This window comes from Osmia lignaria, chromosome 8, assembly GCF_051020975.1.
Source record: "Osmia lignaria lignaria isolate PbOS001 chromosome 8, iyOsmLign1, whole genome shotgun sequence".
In the NCBI taxonomy this organism is placed as follows: Eukaryota; Metazoa; Arthropoda; class Insecta; order Hymenoptera; family Megachilidae; genus Osmia; species Osmia lignaria.
The window spans coordinates 12,689,020-12,709,443 of NC_135039.1; the positions used below are offsets into that span (position 1 = coordinate 12,689,020).

The window sequence follows — 20,424 nt, forward strand, 5'->3', positions numbered from 1 at the left end:
AACTCAAAAACGAAGCTTCAACCAACATTTTGGTAAAGGAAAAAGTTGTTCAGAATCACCCCGGCAACCCCTCATTTCCGGGAATTACGAGACACCCTGTATATGTGTGCCTGTAAAACCACAAAGCATTGAGTAATGTCTCTGTCCCACCTTTTTTCCCCCAAGATATATAGTTTTTTATGTGTGAAAATGTACAACATCAATCATAGTGTCAGTTCGTCTAGTATATTTTGTAATTTCAAAAAAAGTATTGAAATAAATATTCTAAAGCTTTTATCACGCTTTTTAATAAAATTATTTGATAATAATTAGATTTAGTGTTTTTTCACTAGACGAACGGACACTGATGATTGATATTGTATTCAATTTTTTTTTTAAATTATTATAAAGGAATTTTGATGAAGTTGGAGAAAATAATGATAATAGGCTGAGGATAGATTACGTTTATGATTGGGATATATTTATTAGATAGAAGATAAAATACTTGGCCGGAAAATATCTTTATATATTTGGAATCTTCCTTAATTTACATTTTGCCTTATATACATATATACGTTATGCCGCAGTACGGTTAATACAGTAAGTGATCTTACAAGGTTTTTATATGATAAAGATGCATATACACAGGTAGCCATCACAAATGCAACTTCAAACACTGCCCTTTCGCTATCGAATCCGTTAGATTTTTGTCGCTACAGCTAAGATAACATAGCTGGAATGTGTAACACGGAGTTATCTTACATTAAAATAATATTTTCGGGTCTCTTTTCCGCTAGGAACTACCTTTAATCATGGACATAAATTTCAAATTTTTTTTTTTTTTTTTCAGCAACAAGTAACAGCAATTGGAATTAACTAAATAAGTTTTGTTGCGATGCATCGTTCTCAAATGTACTCCATGCATTGTTCAGTTCCATAAAAATCAATTTTGCTATATTCTCATTGGCCGTCCCTGCTTGCTGAAACAACAAAAGAATACATATTTAAATAACGTTTCAAAACTAGTGATTAATTGCCCAGAATAATAATTCGATGCATATGATATACCTTGTCCGGATGCACAGCCAAGCAAGCTTTTCTATACGCTTTCTTAACATCCGCAGCTGAAACTAATTGATGCATCTCGCATCGTTGCCACCTGTCCGCCTCCGGCCACAAAACAGTATGCATCGAGCAAAGAAGAGCGCGTAGATTCCCCTTTTTCCCTTCCGTCCACTCGGCAATCTTCAACCTATCTGGATCCATTGTCTTAGCAGCCTCGACTTTTCTCATTTGATTTATCGTCTTCGGACTGTCTTTCTCCGCTTTCCTTGAACTAAAGAAGTTGTATCCTTGACTACCGAGTAAATCCTCGAAGGCATCGCCTTTGGTTGATTTATTGCTAGAAGCACCGGTATCCGCCATATTGTTCTCACCGCTGGCTACGTTCGACCTGTGCGTATTAGGACTGGAATGAATCGGCGTACTAGCCGGGGCGGGGCTAGCCGATTGGGGAGTATTCGAGTTCCTCGGCGTTCCGTTCCAACTGGACGTTAAACCGGCCCCCAAAGAACTGGCAAGATTAGCGAACGGGTCCTTGCTCTGCGCTGCAAAGTTTGGAACGCTCGAGTTACGCGGAAAGCTCTCCTCGGTGGTCGAAGATTTCACGGTACTCGATTTAGAGCTTGGCATACCACCTAGGAAATTGTTCGCTGATGTTCCTCCGAGAGGATCGAATAATAAATCGTTCACTTGCTGTTTGCTATTGGATTGATTCTGTTCGAAGAACATGTTTAAGTTATTGTTAGTATTATCATTTTTCGTAGGCTGATCGTGTCCAAAGAGTAAATCATTCTGGGCAGGATCGCTAATCTTCGGCACGGTGCTTTTCGTTTCTTCCTGAGGAAAAACACCAAAACCTCCTAAGAGATCACTTTCGTTTTGACTAGAGCTAGAAAATATATCTAATCCAGGGTTCACTGGAGGCTGTGGAGAATTTAAGGTACTGGTATCCGGCATTCCTAGATTCAGTAGATCGGCTTCTAGCGGTACAGCCTCTTCCTTCATTTCTTCCTCTACATTTTCAATCGGTTCGGCTTCCTCTTCTTGCACGCTAACGTTGCTCGGCTCTTCGGCTAACGGCGTAGCCGACACTTCTTTAGGAATCTAACAGAAAATTGCATCGTTGAAAAGCGCCGGTGTAACTGAATACTATAACACCGAACAGTGGCGGTTCGCGTATAGCATCCCCTATTTCCACTTGATATTAATTCTTTGTTTATACTTGTACAATATATAATCCTTAAGCTTAATGTCAGTAGCCATCCCCAAGTTTATGAAAAAAGATAGAAAAATCTTTGTATGGAACTGTGCGCTTCAAAGTTCCCGCGGCGCGGTGTTTGACCGTGTGCGCATGCGCACGTAGGAAGCTGCGCGCGAAGGCTGCGCAGGAGAAAGAGCACTGTCGCTCCCACTTTTTAAATTAAAGGCTAAACATTTTCTGGAGCATCACCCCCACTAATTTTACCTACGAGCCGCCACTGCACCTACATTTAATTAAATCAAGTTTTACCTCCTCCGGTTGAGCAGTTCTAAAGTTTTCTAACGTTTCTTCCATTTCTAAAGTGGACCCGAAGAGCGCGTCCGGTATCAAACTAGTGGTCACTTCTGCCTCCCATGGTGCCGGTACTCTGGCCAGTTTCGAATTTTCCTCGGCGACCATAATATTCAGAAGAACGTGGAACTTCCCTCCGATTTCAGGGGCGTCGTCCAGATCCTTCTTCTTAAACGTTAAAGTGTTCTCAGTCAAAGGTATGTAACCCGTGTGAAAGTGAACGGACGCGATTTTAATTCCTATTATACGACCGAGCTGCTGTCGGGCGTGGAATATTACAACGGTTACGTCGCCGCGGACCGTAGCGTTTCCTAGCGCCAATGAAACTTTCCCTTCCATCATCCCGAACAGCCGCATATCCTCGTACTCGGGCCGCTTCGTAGAGAAGACTAACGCACCGTTGCTGTAGATATCTATGTACGGCCTGGAACCATCCTTCGCTCTGGTGAACAACGGCACCGGTTGTATCATCAACGAGCGAAGGGCTAACGGTTTCGTGTGTGGCTGTACACCGCTACTTAATAAGCTCATGTAATTAATACTGCGTAGTTCCGATGGCTGCAGCTGTGGCGGTTGACAACGCCTGGTCGTGAACAACGATATCGTCTCTTCGGGGGTCGTCAACGCTCTGGCATAGATGAGTAAAGTACAGGCAACCGTGGCACTCGCTCGGTATCCATCCTAAAATTATTTTAATAAACGTTACAACTACAGATTCTCGTTTTACAATTTTTAACGCTATAAAACAATTTCAAGGAAACATACTCACGGTGCAATATAACACTACAACGTGATTGAAGTCCGCGTTCAGGTACCGATAAATATCCTGACAAATTTGGTACAACGCGGACAACAGCGGGGCGTGCGAATCCGACGTGGCATAGGCGAAGGAACAATCGATGTGCCTACCAGGAAGTCTGGTTACGTTCGGTCGTCCCCGGGACAGATTGTACAACTGTATGCGAGCCGGTGGCGGATGTCGTGCCTGAAGGAAAGCCCTGACGTCCTCCACGTGATTTGCTCGATAGGCGGACTCGATACCGTCCGCTGGATACGGCATTATTAATATACGAGACGTTAAGTAACTTGCGTCCAGTTCAGTCCTGGCCATGCTTTGTTGCACCGTGTGCATCACTTTGCTCGAGGTATCTTTTAAGTTGCGTAGAATACTACCAGCACCGCCTTTTAACGAACTAAATAGGCCAGTCGATTGAGCTACAGGGACCTTGGCGACGGCGGTTTGAACCGGCGCAGGCCTAGGTGGTGGCACGTTCACCGGCGGTGACGGCCTCGGTGGAGGAGCAGGCGTACTGGGCGGCGGTACGGGTCTAGGAGGTGGCGGTGTCTTTGCTGGAACTTCTATCTTCGGGGGTTCTCTGGGATCAAAGTTGTTCGACTCTGCTATCGCCGCGAGACGTTCCAGTATCATCGATGTCGTCAGCCTTCGTACAGGCGATACATCTAAACAACCTTTCACTATGTCATGGAGACAGGCTAGACGAGGATTAGCAGGAAGCGGTGAATACTTGCCGTTAACGATAGCAAGTTTATTACCTGTAAACACGTTGTTACCAGTGACAAAGCTGATTCTATTATTCGCGTTTTCAATGCGTACCTTCGGGAAACGGATGCCTCAACGTTATTAAGGAATAGAGTATACAACCGAGTGACCAACAGTCAACCGGTGGACCGATTGGCTCGTTGTTCCATGTATCCATCATTTCCGGTGCACGATACATGGGCGTTGTGTACTTTGCCATTTGATCCTCTAACGTGGCTCGCCTCTGAGCGTTCCACGATGGATTCGGTAAAATCTGCTGGGTCGACGTGCTACCGAAATCGCAGAGTTTCACTAAACCATCGGTACCGATTAAGAAATTTTCTAGCTTTATATCCCTATGAACGAACGGTTCAGGCTGTTGGCTGTGCATGTGATGCACAGCTCTGGTCGCCTGATAGGCTACTTTACATATTTGGGCAAGAGTTAAGGTATTCGTTGATAAACTCCTAAGTATATCAGCTACCGTCCCACCAGGACATAATTCGGTTACTAATAAATACTCGTATCCTTTGCGGTCCTCCCGCTCCAACCGCTGTGCGTACAGATACTGAATTACATTCGGATGACCGGATAGCCTTTTCAAAGTTTCTATTTCTTGTACGATACTTTTGTTAGCCTCTTCATCCACAGCGATGAGTCTCTAAAAATGCAGATGTAAGTGTTATAATTTATATTTAATTGTATCGCAATAATATAAATAGCAGGTGTTTACCTTAAGAGCGTATTCCTTTCCTGTATTAACATCTTCCACCGCGAATACTAATGCCCAGCCACCTGTTGACATTTAATATATTTAAATATCAATGGTAATTATATATTTTATCATGGAAATGTAAAGGAGCATACATATACAAATAACAAGCATACGTATTAAAAATTTCATTGTTTCAATAATATTTTGTTTTCAAATTTAATAACAGGGTGAAGTGCTTCTTATTTCTGAATGGATCTATAATATTTTATCAAACAAAAGAAACGAGAGCACTTGTCTGTTACATTTAGTTTTGATTTCCTCTTAAAATATCATCAACTGCATTGTATTTTGATTAAAAAACGTACGTTAAATTGTCAAATACCAATTGCCTGGTACTGCATGTGAAAATATTTAAATGAACGTTAGTAAATAAAATTCTATAGCTATTTTTAATATGTTACAAAACATTATTTAGGCGTGTAATGTATATAGATCTGAATGTCAAAACATATTTGACACATGTCAAAAGGTTGAGGATTTACGGTGTTCTCAGGATGTACGCGATTCCCTTGCATTACCATCGAATGTTAACACAACAAACGGATATTTTTGTGCAATAATTAAGAGGGGTCACTGTAAAAAACAGTTACTTTGCTTGAATATAATAATCATACATTGGGACAAGTGAAAGGGTTGACAGACTCACCCTCGGCAAGTAGCCTGTTCACACGTAATTTCACATTGTTGATTTCTAGTACTTGTCCAACGTATTCGTTCGTATTTGTGGCTCCGTTCAAGTATCCAAGAGCAGATCTTAAGTAATCCGACATATTTCTTTAAAATATCCCTTTGAACCCCCGAAAAGCGTCTTTCAAAGTTACAGTGCAGACAGCCGATGCTGTCCGGCCATACTGTCTTTGTGACGTCATCGGGACCCATCGGCAGTACCGTACGAATCTGTTTTTTAACTTACGAAATAATGGAAATGGTTTATAATCATTTTTTCAATAATTAAATTATTAATTCTGTTAATTTTCTTTCAGAACGAAGGCTCCATTTGATATTTCAATTAACTATTAGCGTTAAAACATATAAGATATACAGATAAATTTTAATTATTGTTCCATTTATATCAGTTTATAATAAAAAATGATTGTCATTATTAATTTTACAGGAAATAAGAAAAATGGTGGGGAATTGGTGGGAATACTTTTGTTGTTTTTTCATTCCTTTTGTGAATACTGTAATAATTATCATTGTAATTCAACGCGCGCATGCGTGCATTATTAATGTATGTACAATAACATTCGTACACCTATGACACGTAAATTAAAATTGTTTTTTTCAATCATATGAATTTCGTATCGCTTTGTATCGTCGTAAATTTAGTCATTATCGACGATTATAAAGCGGTCGGAATAGGTTATTAAGATAAGCAGACCGTGGACGTATTCGGAATCTCCAACACACGCATTTGTGAGTTTTGTCATGTTGTTATCGAATAAACCATATTTTATTACTGGGCATAACATTAACGTTAAATCATTTTCAGATTCGTTGTTATCTGTTGGAAGCCTTAAACATGTCGAACTTTGTGAAATTCGCAACTCTCAGGTCTACCACAGATTGTACGTTTTGGGCAAAATTTGCAGAATTGAAAATAGATAAATTCAAATTGGATGAGAAAGCAGTGATTAATTTATGGGGAATTTATAGCCTCGAGTCTTTAAACGAGGAGAATACTAATCCGTTGATAATGGATTGTACGTCTTTCAACGAGTAAGTTTATATTTGTACGAAACATAATCGCTTGTAAATATAAGCATTTGTCGGAATTAAATTAGAATTACATGTAGGTCATTTTTAGAGACACTGAAACGTTCAGTCATAATTCATCTGTGGTTTGTTTGGGACATATGATCAATACCAACACCTTTGAAGCATTTCGAAAGATAGATCCTGAGAAACTCATTGATTCAATCGGAAAGGATATAATTCACAGCATTCAAGATGGTTCTATATTACAGAAACCTTGGAAACTCTCGTTATTTTTAGTAGTGGCTTATTCAGATTTGAAAAAATACAGATTTCATTATTGGGTTGCTCATCCTACTCCTTTAAAATTGCCTGAAATGTACTATGAAGAGAATCCAAAACCAATTAACCAGGAATTTACTAATAATTCGGATGATCTATGCAGAGGCTTTCTACGATTAGACAGCAGATCAAAAAATTATTTTACAGTCTTGATATCTAAAGAAGATAAAATGAGCATCGTTGATTTAGCCACAGGAATCAATACGCTTGAGATGAATAAAGTTGATTCAAATGGATCGCAGGTATTAAATATATAATTTTATGTAATTACATTGTTCATTTCATTTCCTATTATCAGTTAACTGTTTCAGGAATACAAGGAACTTTACTTTGCATTTTATGACCCTTGTACAACTGCACAACCTGGATGGCCATTACGTAATTTACTATGTTTATTATTATGGCATTGTCCTACGTATTGTTTCACAAAAATTATTAAAGTAATATCAATACGAGGAAACAAGGCCCAGAATAGTATCGTCTTTAAATTAAAGACAAAAGAGTACGAAGATTCGAAGAAAATCAGAAACTACGTATTTGGATGTTCTTTGGTTGGTTGGGAAAGAAACGCAGCTGGTAAAATGGGCCCTACTATTGTAGATCTATCGCATACCATGGACCCAGCCAAGTAATTATTTGAAAAATAAATTATATATAACATCTACATTTTTATGTAAAACGTTTCACTGGAACTTATGCTTTTGTATCAGATTATCAGACAGAGCTATCAACCTGAACTTAAAATTAATGAAATGGCGTCTTGTACCAGATTTAGATCTAGAAAAGGTTAGTAATCTTAGGTGCCTTCTATTGGGTGCTGGCACTTTGGGTTGTGCGGTGTCGAGAGTCCTTCTTGGTTGGGGAGTGAACAGCATAACTTTTGTTGATAGCTCGAACGTTTCTCACAGTAACACAGTAAGACAAAGTTTGTACACTCATGAGGATGCTGTGAAACATAAGCACAAGGCTCATGCAGCTAGAGACGCGTTGCTTAATATAAGACCAAGTATGGTGAGTAGTTAAACATTTTCTTATTTCGTACAAAATTTCATTATAAATTTCATTATAATTGCACATTAACGCTATAGAACGCAGAAGGTGTGGTCCTCCATATTCCAATGCCCGGACACGTCGTTGGTGAAAGCATGATGGCCTCTACGATAAAGTCATTGGAACAATTAGAGGAACTCGTCGAGAAGAGCGACGTGGTATTTCTTTTACTGGATTCTCGCGAAGCTAGGTGGTTGCCCACTGTTTTGTGCGCGGCGAAGAATAAAATTGCGATCAACGCAGCTTTAGGTTTTGATTCTTACACCGTCCAGAGGCACGGTCCTCGGAACCTTACGGTTCCATCTTCTCCAGACTTGGACACAAAACATCCTTGCGGTTCAGATCTTGGTTGTTACTTTTGTAACGATGTAACGCAGCCTGGAAACGTACGTGTGCTATGAATTAATACAAACATTTTCATTATTTCTTATTTATCTTTCATATTCTGCAGTCGCAAACCGATAGAACCCTGGACCAGCAGTGCACAGTTAGCAGGCCAGGTTTATCACAAATTGCTGCAGGATTGGCGGTTGAATTACTGGCAGCTGTAACGCAACATCCTCAAGGGTGAATAAGAGAATAGAAAGCTTTGGTTAATTGGTGAAATTTTATTTAACGTTTCAATTCTTTTTATAGCATCGAGGCTGGAGCGTTAGTGGGCAACAGCAGGGACAGTATTACTCAGAATGATACCGAATTAGTCGGTCTGTTGGGATGTGTACCGCATACGATACGCGGTTCTCTATGGAATTACGATACACAGTTGACGATTACACACAGGTTCACCGCGTGTACCGCGTGTTCCGTCCCTGTTATCATGGAATATAAAAATCGCGGTTTATCGTTCGTATTGGACGCGTGTAATATTCCAAACTATTTGGAGAAATTATCTGGTTTGGAACTGATATTGAAGAGACCCGATTTAGAGGATGTACGTATCGACTGGAATATTGTAAAATATATTTTCTATTATATTTTCTTATTTTAGCTTTGCTACGCGTTGGACAACATAAGCGACGACGAAGAAGAGAAAAAAGATGATACGCCTTGAAAAAATAAATTTATCATCGCTTGTACACATTTTACTTTGGACGAAGATGCGTTTGTTACATGTATAATAGATTAAGGTAATCATTACGCGCCGCGTAATCGAATAATATGTATTATAATACCATTGGTATTCTAGAATTTGTATAATTGAATTTGATACTCGACATTTATTGTAATTGTTCTTTTCTTTTTTTATAGATTGACACTCGACATATGTCTTTGTAAAGTATAATCTTCAGATCAATTTATTATTACAGATACAATTTTTATATAAAATTTTATACAAATACTGAGAAAAAAAAGAAAGAAACGCAATGCAACAAAATGTCTTTCAATCTCGTTTTTAACGATCGGATAACGCAAGCAGGATATAGATTAATAAATGTTAATAAATACAGTGGTTGTCTATGGTAGCAGGGTGAATAAAGTATTCTCTACATTATCCTTCAAAGTCCCATCTATCCCATCATCTACCATTGCGAAAATTTTATTTGATGCTTCGTTTCCGAATTATTAAGGAAAAACGCTGACCAATCAGAGCGCGCAGGCTCAGGGACGGCAGCGTCGGCTACGAAAAATGGGTCCCGAACGAACAATTTCGGCAGCATGCTAGTATAGCAGGAGTCGAGGCTGCCGCCCCTGAGCCCGCGCACTACGCGCGCTCTGATTGGCCAGTGTTTTTCCTTAATAATTCAAAAACGAAGCTTTAAATAAAATTTTCGCAATGGAAAATTTTGTTCAGAATTACCCCAGCTACCGCCCCCTTAAAGGACTAACACTGTTTCTGGGACACCCTGTATTATTCATAATCAGATACATTTTGTTCTATAAAATTAATCGTACAAAACATTTTCTACAGGAGTGAGCATCCGAATGATAAAAATCATAATACATAGTGGAAGGACAAGAGGGACTTTAGACCATATTTATACGAAGTATAACGCGTCTATAGTTGACAGTTTTGTCTGCAGATCGCGCTGCAAGAGGCGAATGCCATACATTCCAGTGTAACGTTGAAGTAGTGGGGAACCGAGGCTGTCTCTCGTATGTCAAGCAGCCTGTGTTCCGTGTGTCCGCCCGCATACCATTAGATTTTCATCATTTTCAATGAAAATACGTGCTCTGTGTTGATCCGACATGCCATCGTACGTCGTACCGAATGTTTGATCGCAGTTTCGCGAAGGTGTCATCGCGTAACGTTCAGGTAAGTAAAGAGATACGCGAACGAGAGAACCACCATTCGATTTACCTTAAGGAATGCGTGGCTCGCTGACTTTTTTTTTTCACGCTACGCCGCATTCCTCTATCGATTCCTTTGACTGACGGACACGTTAACCCGGCGAATGCTTCTGTTTCTGTCGCTTGGTCGGTAAAAATGTACATTTTCAAATTACGTAGTTAATCGATTTTGCCTTTTAAAATTCTTTCCTATTTTACCCGCCATAATAAGAAAACGTTATTTTTCATTCGTTTCGGAATTTTCTGATTGGTCATGGCTGTACATGTGTGTACGTATGCCTGCGTGTTGTTACGCGATACCGAACTGCGCTCAACGTTTCGTTGATTCATCGCTTTCGACAAATTCCATTTATCGATAATTTATAATCCCTATCGATACGTTCTATCGTCAGACTTCAGTGGTGTCTGAGATTCATCGATAATCCGTATCCGTTGACACTTTGCAGGAGGTATCAACGACGAAAAAATTATTAATAATAATTAATGTGGTAGTTAATTAATATTTCATTGAGAATCAGTAAATTGCGAGAGTCGTCGACGGGGTGGGGTTAAAGGTATTCGATTCAGATTATGAGATCGTTAGGGACATTTTTCTTTCGTTCAATTTTCTTACGCTTGCACATTTGTATTTTATTAGAGAATTATGTGGAGGGATTGCATTGACGGAGTTTGGATTTTTCAAAGAGGAATATTAGGGTAATGAAAAATAGGAGAATTCCTGGAAAGAATGTCAATTTCGTGAGGCCATTGTTTATATCGTTCGAATGAAATTGCGATGCCGTATGATGCCGGTTGCGTGGAGGTTTGGAAAGAGAGCAGGGGGCGCGATACGGGAGTGAGAAGAGGAACAGTGGCTAGTGATGGATTGGAGTTGTTGCTGAATCGGTGTACAAATATCATTTCTTTATTCCAACAGTAATTTACAATAATTACATTCATTACATTTTGATCTTAACTCTTGGAATCCTTAATTTTCTTCTTCTATTAAAAAGCTCTCAACTACATATATAATTCTATATACTAATCTGCTATTTTATCAGGTAGAAAATCCCAGCCCTTGCATGGTTCCAACGCATCTCCCAATCACGAGTCCAATTATCCAAAACATCCATTGAACGAATCCAGTATCAATATAAAGAGAAGCATTTCAAGTGTCACAGGCTAAGAGGCTGGCATACCGCGCCAAATGCAGTTTTTATTTAGTCCACAAAATTTCCTTTCCTAAATATTTTTATTACTAACTTAGTGCTAAGAAACAATTACAAACCAAAGAAAATAGCCAAAAGCTTTATGCAGTAATAAGTGTGTCCTAGAGGCTCACTTGCCATTATATACTGACTCATATGTGTATTTGTAACAGAAGAAAGATTGTTAATAAACAATGTTAAAAAAAAGCAACCCTTTCCTCATCTAACATTCCAAGATGTTCAAAATCCGATTCGCGCGACGCGTCGAGCCCGTCGCTAGCCATCGCGGTAACGGTGGGTGGAGTGGGATCGAGTGCACGGCGGGGTATGCGGAGACTCGCGAAGCAGCTAAGGGGCGGGCGGGATGAGGCGAGGAAAGAAGCGAGAGGCGGGCCTCTGGTGAGGGGTCCGCATTCCACAGACAATGTCACGTTTTTTAATCCCCGTTTTACTTTATTTGTGCTGGCTCCGGCCGCGAGGAAGGCCCCCAAACAGTTAACTTCGACTTCTGTCCCTAGAGAGCGGATTCCTGCGGACCGTGTGCCGGGGCTTGGAGCGATTATCACGCGGACGAGCGCCTACACCGGGTGCCGTCCATCGATTAAGAATCCCCGTCGATCGCGTATCAAGGGTGAAGCCGTTTTCCACTCGAGAGGCGTACATCAGCGACGGTTCAGCGGTGGTTCCTTGGAAGAGGGAGATGTCCGCTGTCGAGAGCGCCTTGGACGTCCTCTCCAGGGCGGCGACGATGGTGCAAGGTCAGTTTGCTCGAAGGAGCCTTCCTTTCTCTGCCCGCTGTTCAATTCCCTTCGGAAATTAAATTGGCTTTAAGTTTTTATTTTAGCCAGCTCACCAGACAAGATCATGGAAATGAATGCGATATATTTTCATGGAGATGGAAGAGGGGTGAGCCAATGAAATTCTTTGGAGGAAATGTTATACGTTTGATTGGAAAATTGAGCTATGAATTAGCGAAACTACTTGATACGATCTCCTCAATCGACCATGCGCGTGTATGTGTGTACGTTGTCAGCTGTTCTGAACAATAAGCTATATGGTATTTTTCAATGTACCACCAGTAGACGTACGGCGCGCTCGTTAAATGGCATTTCCATGAATCCGTTTGTCATTGGTTGATCCGTACGACGATGGATTCTAGTTAGAGAGTAGCAAGGAGAACGCGATATTTCGGCCCAGTTCAAGCCTCGCATTCCTACGAAATGCCAATTTCGCGTCGAATTAGATAACATTGTGCAGTGTTTATTTTAGATCCCTTGCCGGTTCTCCAACGCGGCCGTTGGCAAGAGACACTCGATGCTTCTTCTTCTGACGCGTTTACGCTTCGCCATAGCGGAACGCACGTGATTGTCGTTTGGGTATCGCTTTCTTCGACGAGCACACCTCCCCTGTCTAACTACTCTTTGCTTTCGTTCTGCTTTCGAAACGTAAGAATGGAAAGTAGTTTTCTGTTAAACGGTCGAATTTTTTTCATTCGAATTCCAACCTCGTTACAATTGCATATTGACAGGGCCGGCCTTGAGATTTTGGGGGTCCAAGGGGAACTCCACATATATGACATAAAAAAAAAGTAGCTTAAATAAAATTTATAAAATTTGCTGGACCCTGGAGGGGGGCCCTGCATATTTCACATTGAATTGTTTACAAATCTGCGCGTCAAGGTTCTTTTCATTTAATTCAGGGCCGACCCTGAGATTTCGGAGGTCCGAGGGGGGCCCCTTCACATATATAATATAAAAAGTAGCTCAAATAAAATTTATAAAATTAACATTAAAGCTTGCATCACTAATTTAGATTTGCATTTACATCGATTAATATTCAAGTAAAATCTTCTTGCATTCTTATATGCAAAATCGTCTTATGGGGGCCCTGGACCTTGGGGCCCTAGGGCCGGCCCTGCATATTGTTTACCAATCTACGCGTCAAGGTTCTTCTTTTCAATGGATTTAATTATTCAGAATTAGCTAGGATATCTTGCAAATATTTTATATCGAAACTAACGATATTTACTTATTAAAGTAATTGAATTTCAATTATAGCCGAATAAAGGACGCCGTTTTATCGGTACACATGTTGCGCAACAGTCGGAGGGAAAAGGTTCGATTTTCGAAAGCGATCAAGAGCAAATGAACAACGTGTCATCATAGTAGCTTTGGAAATAATTTTCATAAATCAATCGAGCTACTATCGGATCGAATGGCGGACCGTAACGAGAGGCCTGTAAGCTCGCTTGTGTGGCGAGAGTGTTACTGGTTTTCTCGTGCGGTTTGTTGTGATGGAATCCCGAGGCACCCGAACCTGTTCCGAATACCAATCGTAGTTCCGCTCCTCGACGAACGATGGCGCTTTCGGTGACTTTCTCGGGCCAAAAATATGTTTACCATAAATTTACGAATTATTAATAACCATGTTCGAGGGGAACTGGTCCAGTAGCCGGATATTTTTAGGAATCTTCAATCCTCATAGGAATCTTGCCAATTAATTTTCGTGGATCGATCAGCGGGTGATCCATCGCTGTTGATGGATCTATTTTAAGCTCGCGGATAGGATTTATAGCAACAACAGATTCTTCATCGTTTTCAAAATCATCGAGAATTATTTTAGCATCCGAGGAAGGATATTTATTTTCACTGGTGTTTTGTTCCCAGCAATCTTTTTTTTTTTTCTTTTTCTAATTCAGCACATTCCTCGGGGTAGAAATGACATTGTTCTCGACCGGTGTAGAATCTACGAGTTTCGGTTTAGAAGAATGAGGAAGAGATGGGGCGACGTAGATGGTCACATCGCGTTGTGCAAATTCACGCCCACGAGCGATGGGATTCGCTGTTAAAGGAACGTCCGATAACCGCGTGCGATTACCTGGTCTCTTTGCTATTAAAATACTCGACATTCCTGCCCGATGCCTCACGATTCCTCGAGGATAACGTGGCACCTTGATCTTGCTTGGGAATTATGGCGCTGACAGCGAGCCTGACGAAAATCAATGGACTGTTCAAGGTCACAATCCCCCCCCCCTCCAATATTTAATTATCACTTTCCATGAAAAGGGTAAAATGGGTAAAAAGAAAGTTTATTAAATTCAAGGTGTTCTCTAGAATTTAAATTAAATTAAATTTAATAATTATTAAAAAATTTCTTCTGATAATTTATATAAATTATGAAAGAATCTCGTGGCAAATTTCTTCGCGTCCATGCTAGGATGAAGCGAGAAAGGAACGACGATGGAATTCGAGAATTCTCGGTTGGATCTCTTATCGGATGAATTTTTTTTTTTTTTTTTTTTTTTTGTAAACGTGACGGCGTGGATCGCGTACACGTGCACTCGATGCACATGTGCATAGGTGAGCGTGTATCGATCAGCTTTGCTCGACGTATTCTGCCTACCTGAGGAAAGAAAAAAGGGGGAAAAGAGGAAGAGGAAAGAGGCGAGTTAGTATCTCCACGCACACATGCATTCCTGTAACTACTTAGCGACGGCTTTGAGCTGTGCATCATTTCTTCAAGTTGGACTTTCGAATAGATTGATCGAAGATTTGGTCTTAATTCAGATATCAAATCTTCAATCCATTAAAAAATTCTAGGAACCCAAAGTATGTATACCGCAGTTCACCAGAGTCTATAACTGCGAAAAGACCAGTTTTCGTTCTTTGCGCATCTCCAGTACGCATCTTCGCCCTGATTGGCGATGCTCCCAAACGAAGTGGAAAGCGATTGGCGGAGAGCTCGCCGCGTTCCCCCACCATCTTCCAACCTGCGCGTCGCAGTTATGGACTCTGGTGATACATTATAATTTCAAATTGAAATCGAATTTCACTCTAATGCTTCAAATATTCTTACAGCGTTCACATCAGTAATTTATATCAGTTACTCCAAACACTAAAAATCATTTATCCGTAGGTAGAAATTTGTTCGTATCGAGCTCGACAGGGAGCCATCGCTACAGGCATGTATGCAGCTCCTGCATGTGTAAAAGGCAAGCTTCTCCAACGTGAGGTGGAGGGTGGGGGCAGAGGACGGGACGAGGCGGATGAATGAATGAATCTTAAGACAGTCGTGTAAGAGGGGCATTCACGAATCCACCGGGTCTTTTCAGCGACGTTTCTCTCGGTCGAAAAGACCCTGCCTTTCGTTGTTTCATTCTCGGCCAACGTTTCCACGATTATGACCTTTGACCTCGCAAATTCACGTCTACCCCGTGCGCCGATCACCGGTTGAATTTCCCGACCACCTGGCAGCTTTCCTAAGACGTACCCGAGGCCAGGACATCATGGAAGCCACTTTCTTCGGCGAGAGGAAGATCCTGGCTCGAATCGAGTCCTTGGACGATCCGTGTGCCAAATAGTGCTCTTCGTCGGTTCATCTTTTTCAATGTTCAATCGGTGTGCCGGACTTGTTTCGTGTACGACCCATGGAGACGAAGAATTTGTTAATCGTGTCTGATGAGTGGAGATCGGAGGGAATGGAGGTCCCGTCGAAAAGGAGATGCCTCTGGCAACCGTGGCTGAACACGGACAAGCCAGGAGGTACGTGAGGTTCTTCGTTACTGACCTCTTCTTTCGTTTCAACTTGTTGAGCCATTGATGTACTTACCTGTTGCAGAGGTATTATTTCTGTGGAATTTAATATATGGAATCAGAAGGATGTGGAAGGACGTCGAGCGACGAATTTCTGTAAAACAAGGAGTAAGAGAAACGAGAAAGTGAATTGAACGAAACGATTTGGCTCACCTTCGATCCACATGTTTCGTCCATTCATCCTTTCATTCTTCATCTTTAAACCAGTTTCGCAGTCTTCCTGACGATCCTCTCACGGCTATTAGGCACTTCCTGCCTCGTCCTGGGAACCGGACTCGTTCCACCACCCTATACACCGTCTTTCTTTCTCTTTCGGTCCTACGCTAGTTCTCGATTGTTCCAAGGGTTGTCGGGATCGATTTCCGATTTTAGATACACTAACCCCCGAGTATTTTATAAATAATATCGACGATGCTGGAGGCTCAAGGACAGGCATATTCTCTTCTCACATTCGTTATTATTAGGTTCAGTAAACAGTCCATTTGCTCTTGGTTTGGTGGGATTATGTATAAGGGACTTGGCACCATCTGACTTTTATTTATTTCAAACATTGCTAAAAACATAGATGAAGTAAAAACACAATTTTATGAAAAAGGAATATAGCTCTGAAACGCAGACTTTTTATTTCATGCAAATTTCCTTTCTTTCAATTTATCATTTCTTTGATGAAATGAAAAATTCAAAGTACAGTACAGAAAGCTGGACCTTGTTTCTTTCTCCAGCTTTTCAGAAGGATGCAACACATGCAGCAGCAATCATTCAAGATTCATTTATTTTCAATAAACATACATGTAAATCTATTGCATATGACACATATGAAAGCGCAAAGAAACTCATGCACCTTGTATTTCCACAGAGGAGCGACCAAAAGCGACGAATCTACACCGGAAGCCTAGCAGCGCGTGGCGCAAGGAGCGTAGGAGGGATCCGATTCAGAGCGAGGCACTCGACATGTCTGCGGCCAGGGTGCATCACCATCATCACAGCAGGCCCAGCGTGATCGTTCCAACCACGCCACAGCCTGGTAAGCGAGCCAGGCGGAGGCCGTACTTCGACCAGGACTCGTCGCGAATTCGTTAAAGCGTTGTCGCGTTATTCTTGCCCTCTCGCCGGGGGTTGGAAGGGTGCCTATTGTCCGAGACTGGGGTGACTACGCGCCGTGACAATGCGGCGTGATGCACGGGGCGCAGATGCGTGCATTCGAGCCGTGTTTCAATAGAGGAATACGGTTAATCTGCGGCCTCTCCTAGGATTCCTTGCGGGCTTGAACGGAAAATTGTCGCGTCTCCCTTGTTAGGCTTAATTAACGACGTTTAAACGTGCGAAAGATGGGCATACTATAGGGGATAGAAGTTGGTAGGAATTATTGAGAATGATAGAAAATTCATTTCTTAGATTTTATATAATTTTCATCTCGAGTGATTTATTAGGAATTCGTTTATTTGTATTGGGGTATTAATGTATTAATTATTATTTACCAGGTACAACGATCGAGGACACCGCGGTGACACCTACTCCATCGTTGACACCCTCCGCAGCAACAGCGGGTGGGCAAAGAACCGGTATTAGAACTGTGGGTGGTGTAAGTGATCCTGCGATAGACGAGCACTTTAAGAGATCATTGGGCCTGGAAGAGTACGCAGCCGTATTCAATGCTACTACTACCGACAAGGAGGCAGGTCTCAGTGGTACGGCATAGCGAGAAACTTATTTTCTTTAGAAGAGATATCTGCTTATTTTGATATACATAAATGTATAAATTATTTGCATGCATTAAAAGCAAAGATTATACAATGCGTTTGATATTCAGTATCCCTGTTCCTGGTATTTATTTTTCTTTTTTTTTTTTTTATATATATATATATATTTAATTTCACTTTGGAAAGTGTAAATTTCTATCTTTAAAATTATACTTACAGTGGACGATCATTTTGCAAAAGCATTGGGTGAAACATGGACGAGGCTGCAGGCGACCAGTCGAAGCAAGGACTCCACCTAACTGCCGGACAGTTAACAAGAGTTCCAAGGATGTCGCCGTTAAATACGTTGCTGTCCCCGTTTCGTCTGCGCGTGGATCTTCAAGTCCAGTGTCGTGTTCCAGTTACTCGTCGATCAATAGTGATCGTCACGAACAACAAACGTTTTCTATTTTGTTTTTTTGCTTTTTTTTTTTTTTTATATTTGACAATCCGAGTCGGGAATCGACGGTCCACGTAATGATAGAGTACCTAAGTGTCCTTGAGTGCGCAGGATCACATTCGTGGATAGCGAGGGACGAGCTCGGTACGGGAAGAGGGAAGAATTCAGAATAGGAGAGCAACGTGCTTATCTCTGACCTTGTGAATCGAATATTGTACATAGACGGATAGTATTCTTTTATTGTACGCTAGTGATGTGCGGCCCGACTGATACGTCGGGTTCCCGAGTATTCGGATCGCTTCGGAAAACATCGGCCGGGCTCGGACGGGCGTCCGACGCGTACGCGCAGTCGGGCGGCCCGACTGTTTCGGGTCAGGTCGGATAAAGTCGGGCAGACTCGGACGAGCTCCCGCGGGCCGCGGCCTAATTCTTATTTACTTGTTAATACTTGGAATAATCATGTTCAAAATCTGTTTCATATAGAATTTTAGAATAATTTTTATTTGGAAAAATAATGCAACGAATTTATTTCCATTTTATACAAAATAGATTTTCAAGCGCTAACAAGTACACGAGAGTCGGGTCGCGAATCTGCCCGACTTTACCCGACCTGACCCGAAACGGTCGGGCCACCCGACTAACGTATGTATCGGACCCCTACCCGAGCCCCTAATATCGGGTACCCGCACATACCTACTGTACGCCATTATCACAGCCCTAGGGGCTAGATAAAGTTATTTATTACGAAGTTCCATACTGCCTCGCTAAATAGTTCATACAAATCCGTTCGCTCTCTCGCTAACCGAGATCGCGAACGGATCAACGTGTACACGTAATTAATTATTCAGCTAACCGTTTACGTTTCTATACATGTATGTAACGATTATCTTGTAATTATAGAAAGCCGAGAGACTTTATAAATGACCGTAGAGAATAAGGAACGTGGAGACGCGCGTTCGCGTTGGAAATCACACTGTATCGAAGAGAATGAAAAAAAAAAAAAAAGAGGATACATAAAGCGACTGATAACAATTTTAAATACCGTACGTATTTCGTTCCGCGAATTCCAACTCGAGCCTTCACCTTACGGATTCCCGGATACTGTGGATTGCTAAGAAGAGTAGTACTGATTTCAAATGGTGCTAGGAAGTCCATCGCAAACCCCAGCACGCACAGAAGTCAGTACCTCTGCCTTCTTACTGTTCTCACAGTTTCTTTCCATTTCCAATGTTCGTATGATGAGATGAATTTCGGGGGATACCACAGCACTTTGTGAAACTTCTTCACTGATAGGAATTTTTAAGCAGATACTTCACTTATGCGAATACAAATGAACACCGATGATATTTTAACTTTCCTCGGTGTTAGCGACACTTATTTGGAAGGTACGACACACGGGTAACAAGGACGGTGGCCAAGAGGCTTTGTGTATCGTAGGTGGGCCCAGACGGGCGAGCCAGACTGTCCCAGGAGCGCTCGGATGGCTTCCTATATGCAGGCAGCCTGTTCACTTGCCGTAAAGCAAAATGGTAACTTAATATTAGACTTGAATATAAGTACGGTAATCCCACACCAGAGTCCAAAGTAAGCCTACACCTACCCGCCGCCCCGTCCGGCAGCCATCCCTGGACCTCCGTTCCCCCTTGCGAACGCCCTCGAGCATAATAATACGATGGGATACTAGATATCGGTGCTCTCTGTGCTCTAGGTGCAAATTGCGACCACCTATGCCTCCGCTCTCTCTCTCTCTCTCTCTCCTCTTTTATCTGTTTCTAGCGCGTCTTCGCTCAGCTGCTCGTCCCTCTTCCTGTCTGCAACACTCCTCTTCTTGTTACAAGGAGAGACAACTCTGTTATGGGTATCCTCGATGGAGAAGCAAATGGACTGTAAAGAAAAGTTTTGTATCAACCTACTGCCAAATCGTTTCTGCTTAATGTAGATGGATACAATGGTACCTATTGTTTATCTGTGTTTCTTATTATGTTATTTTTTTAAGGTATTTATATGATTTGTATGATTGTAGGAATTGGGTGGTCCTGATGAATGGCATGGGATATGTATCTTAATTCATCAGTGTTATGTCATGATTATTAATTATCTCCTGATGGTTCTTAAAGGGAAAGCTCAGAATTCTGTTTATAGGATATTTTCAATGAAATTGATTCTTTTTTTTTTTTTAAGGAGGAAGCACAATAAATATATAAGCCTTGATATTGCATTAA

At 41.5% G+C, this 20,424-nt stretch overlaps 3 protein-coding genes across 6 annotated transcripts; 2 read left to right on the forward strand and 1 right to left on the reverse strand.

Annotated features, from left to right (window-relative positions):
- Positions 1 to 797: 797 nt before the first annotated feature.
- aux (cyclin-G-associated kinase) lies at positions 798 to 5,694 on the reverse strand. Its single transcript, XM_034329458.2, has 7 exons — positions 5,555 to 5,694; positions 4,867 to 4,928; positions 4,209 to 4,794; positions 3,363 to 4,147; positions 2,552 to 3,274; positions 1,048 to 2,145; positions 798 to 959 (listed from the first exon to the last, which is right to left on the reverse strand). Exons 1-7 carry the CDS (start codon positions 5,676 to 5,678, stop codon positions 852 to 854), a joined length of 3,486 nt encoding a protein of 1,161 aa, XP_034185349.2. The 5' UTR covers positions 5,679 to 5,694; the 3' UTR covers positions 798 to 851.
- Positions 5,656 to 9,483, forward strand: Atg7 (Autophagy-related 7). 3 transcript variants are annotated; one of them, XR_004582026.2, is made up of 11 exons: positions 5,656 to 5,797; positions 5,892 to 6,324; positions 6,401 to 6,627; positions 6,716 to 7,187; positions 7,257 to 7,573; positions 7,656 to 7,956; positions 8,034 to 8,381; positions 8,447 to 8,562; positions 8,632 to 8,926; positions 8,984 to 9,122; positions 9,244 to 9,482. XR_004582026.2 is itself a non-coding variant. In XM_034329460.2 (10 exons), exons 3-10 carry the CDS (start codon positions 6,431 to 6,433, stop codon positions 9,044 to 9,046), a joined length of 2,109 nt encoding a protein of 702 aa, XP_034185351.2. In that variant the 5' UTR covers positions 5,656 to 5,797; positions 5,892 to 6,324; positions 6,401 to 6,430; the 3' UTR covers positions 9,047 to 9,237. The 3 variants fall into 3 exon arrangements, 1 of the variants encoding a protein (XP_034185351.2); XM_034329460.2 differs by lacking the exon at positions 9,244 to 9,482 and having other exon boundaries at positions 8,984 to 9,237; XR_004582028.2 differs by lacking the exons at positions 5,656 to 5,797; positions 5,892 to 6,324 and having other exon boundaries at positions 6,488 to 6,627; positions 6,705 to 7,187; positions 9,244 to 9,483.
- Positions 9,484 to 10,046: 563 nt separating this feature from the next.
- Positions 10,047 to 19,220, forward strand: LOC117606686 (uncharacterized). Of its 2 annotated transcripts, XM_034329468.2 has the most exons (5): positions 10,047 to 10,249; positions 11,990 to 12,229; positions 16,920 to 17,087; positions 17,545 to 17,751; positions 17,983 to 19,220. In XM_034329468.2, exons 2-5 carry the CDS (start codon positions 12,172 to 12,174, stop codon positions 18,060 to 18,062), a joined length of 513 nt encoding a protein of 170 aa, XP_034185359.1. In that variant the 5' UTR covers positions 10,047 to 10,249; positions 11,990 to 12,171; the 3' UTR covers positions 18,063 to 19,220. The 2 variants fall into 2 exon arrangements, with proteins under 2 accessions (XP_034185359.1, XP_034185358.1); XM_034329467.2 differs by lacking the exons at positions 10,047 to 10,249; positions 11,990 to 12,229 and adding an exon at positions 12,938 to 16,012.
- Positions 19,221 to 20,424: the final 1,204 nt, after the last annotated feature.

Excerpts from the sequence above, each read along its gene's own strand:
- aux (XM_034329458.2), bottom strand. The coding sequence starts at position 5,678 with ATGTCGGATTACTTAAGATCTGCTCTTGGATACTTGAACGGAGCCACA. Across the intron at positions 4,795-4,866 it reads GAAAGGAATACGCTCTTAAG|AGACTCATCGCTGTGGATGA; the intron begins GTAAACACCTGC and ends CTGCATTTTTAG. Across the intron at positions 2,146-2,551 it reads GAACTGCTCAACCGGAGGAG|ATTCCTAAAGAAGTGTCGGC; the intron begins GTAAAACTTGAT and ends ATTTTCTGTTAG.
- Atg7 (XM_034329460.2), top strand. The coding sequence starts at position 6,431 with ATGTCGAACTTTGTGAAATTCGCAACTCTCAGGTCTACCACAGATTGT. Across the intron at positions 7,574-7,655 it reads CATACCATGGACCCAGCCAA|ATTATCAGACAGAGCTATCA; the intron begins GTAATTATTTGA and ends CTTTTGTATCAG. Across the intron at positions 8,382-8,446 it reads ATGTAACGCAGCCTGGAAAC|TCGCAAACCGATAGAACCCT; the intron begins GTACGTGTGCTA and ends CATATTCTGCAG.
- LOC117606686 (XM_034329467.2), top strand. The coding sequence starts at position 15,898 with ATGGAGACGAAGAATTTGTTAATCGTGTCTGATGAGTGGAGATCGGAG. Across the intron at positions 16,013-16,919 it reads GAACACGGACAAGCCAGGAG|AGGAGCGACCAAAAGCGACG; the intron begins GTACGTGAGGTT and ends GTATTTCCACAG. Across the intron at positions 17,088-17,544 it reads TCCAACCACGCCACAGCCTG|GTACAACGATCGAGGACACC; the intron begins GTAAGCGAGCCA and ends ATTATTTACCAG.